General features: G+C 62.8%; 1 protein-coding gene across 1 annotated transcript in view; it reads right to left on the bottom strand.

Moving 5' to 3' along the window:
- The window catches only part of LOC106146580 (translation initiation factor IF-2-like), a gene marked incomplete in the record, with an annotated part of 1229 nt that extends 877 nt beyond the window's left edge, over window positions 1–352 (bottom strand). Inside the window, 2 exon segments of the mRNA XM_013504047.1 lie at window positions 1–89; window positions 242–352. Of these exon segments, the coding sequence (XP_013359501.1) occupies window positions 1–89; window positions 242–271 (119 nt within the window).
- Between the last annotated feature and the right edge of the window lie 1144 nt (window positions 353–1496).

The following is a 1496-nucleotide window of genomic DNA, read 5'->3' as shown; positions in this document are numbered from 1 at the left end:
GCTGCGCGGCCGCCCGCGCCCTCCGTGCTCGGCAGGGAGACGAAGGGAAGCATGGTCTGGACCTCAGCGGCGGGCCTCCAGCTGCGGGCCTGCGGAGCGGGGTGTGGAGCTCTGGCTCCTGGCCTCGGGAGATCCCGCTCCGCACCTCCTCTCCCGTGCCCGGGCTCGCCCGGGCCGTGGGGACCCCTGGACTTCTCAGGCCTGCGGCCCTGGCGCGCTCTTCCTAGCAGTTCCCACTCACTGTGTCCGTCAGCCTGGCGGTCTCCAGCATCTAGGGGAGCCCAAGGCGTGGAGGACGGGGCTTCTCCGCTCCTAGCCCCGCCGCAGCCACGCCTCCCGGTTACCAGGCGAAGGGAAACACCTTGAGCCGGCGGGCAGCCCGGGGGGTGTGTGCCCCAGGGAGCGCAGGAGCGTGGGCCCCAAGCTCGAGGCAGTGGCCCGAGCCCAGGCGGACCTTCCGCAGGACGCCGCCGGAGGACGTCCCCAGGTCCGTCCCGGTCAAGTCGGCGCCCCAGCCCCAGCCCACAGCCCACAGTCCCTCCAGGCGGCCCGTGAGGCCCTAATATTCGCGCGCGCTCCTGCTCGGGGAGCACTGAGCCAGGGTGCTTGTGAGCATCTGACTGCAGATTTGTGTCAGTCCTGGGAGTGCTGTACTAAGACCCCCACCTTGCGTACCGAGAAGCTGTAAACGCACTGTAAGCGTGTTTAGTGGCTGGGGCTTACGAAGCCTAAGTAACCTGCCCGAGTGCACACAGCGGTTTCACGCTAAGGGCGGGATTCAGCGCCACATCTGTCTCCAGACTGGCGCTCACAGCCCGTGCTGGGGCCAGTCTGTCCCGGCGCTGCGCTCAGACGCTTGGTCCGCGCTCTCTAGGACGTTTCCTGAGCACTTGTAATTCTTCGTAGTTACAGGAGCTACACAGTGATGTCATTCGCGTTTAATAGCTAGGGAACCACAGGCTCAGGGAGGCAGGGCCACCGCCCCAGTGCCATACAGCCTGTGAGGGGTACAGGGGGTGTTGGAGCCCAGCCCGAGCGATGCCAAAGCCCTGGGGCCACAGGGGTGAAGATAGATGGTCTCATCCAGAAGGGCCGAGCCTGGCAAGTAGCCGTTATAGACTAAAACCGGTGCCTTGTCCCAGCGGCGGTGCTGCCACACTGGCACGCTTAGCACCCCCGCCCCCACCCGCTCCCCGCTGATTCGAGCGAGGTCGCCAGAGCTTCTCACCGTGCAAAACCCAGCTGTGCTCTGGTGAGAGCTCCCACACTTGCCTTGGTGATGTCACCTTCGTCCTGACTACGCTGCTCTCCCACGTCTAATCTGGAGCAGTAGCCTAGAGGAGGAAATTGAGGAAAGGTTTTTGTTTTTGTTTTGTTTGCTTTTTGCTGAGCTGGGAGATCAAACCCAGAGCCTCACACATGCTCGACAATTGTTCTCCTGCTGAGCCACATCCCCAGACTCTAGTGTTTCATTTGAAATTTTTTTTTTTTTTTTT

This window comes from Chinchilla lanigera, unplaced genomic scaffold (assembly GCF_000276665.1).
Source record: "Chinchilla lanigera isolate Chin_1 unplaced genomic scaffold, ChiLan1.0 scaffold00084, whole genome shotgun sequence".
Classification (NCBI taxonomy): Eukaryota; Metazoa; Chordata; class Mammalia; order Rodentia; family Chinchillidae; genus Chinchilla; species Chinchilla lanigera.
This window is presented reverse-complemented; position numbering and strand designations above follow the sequence as displayed.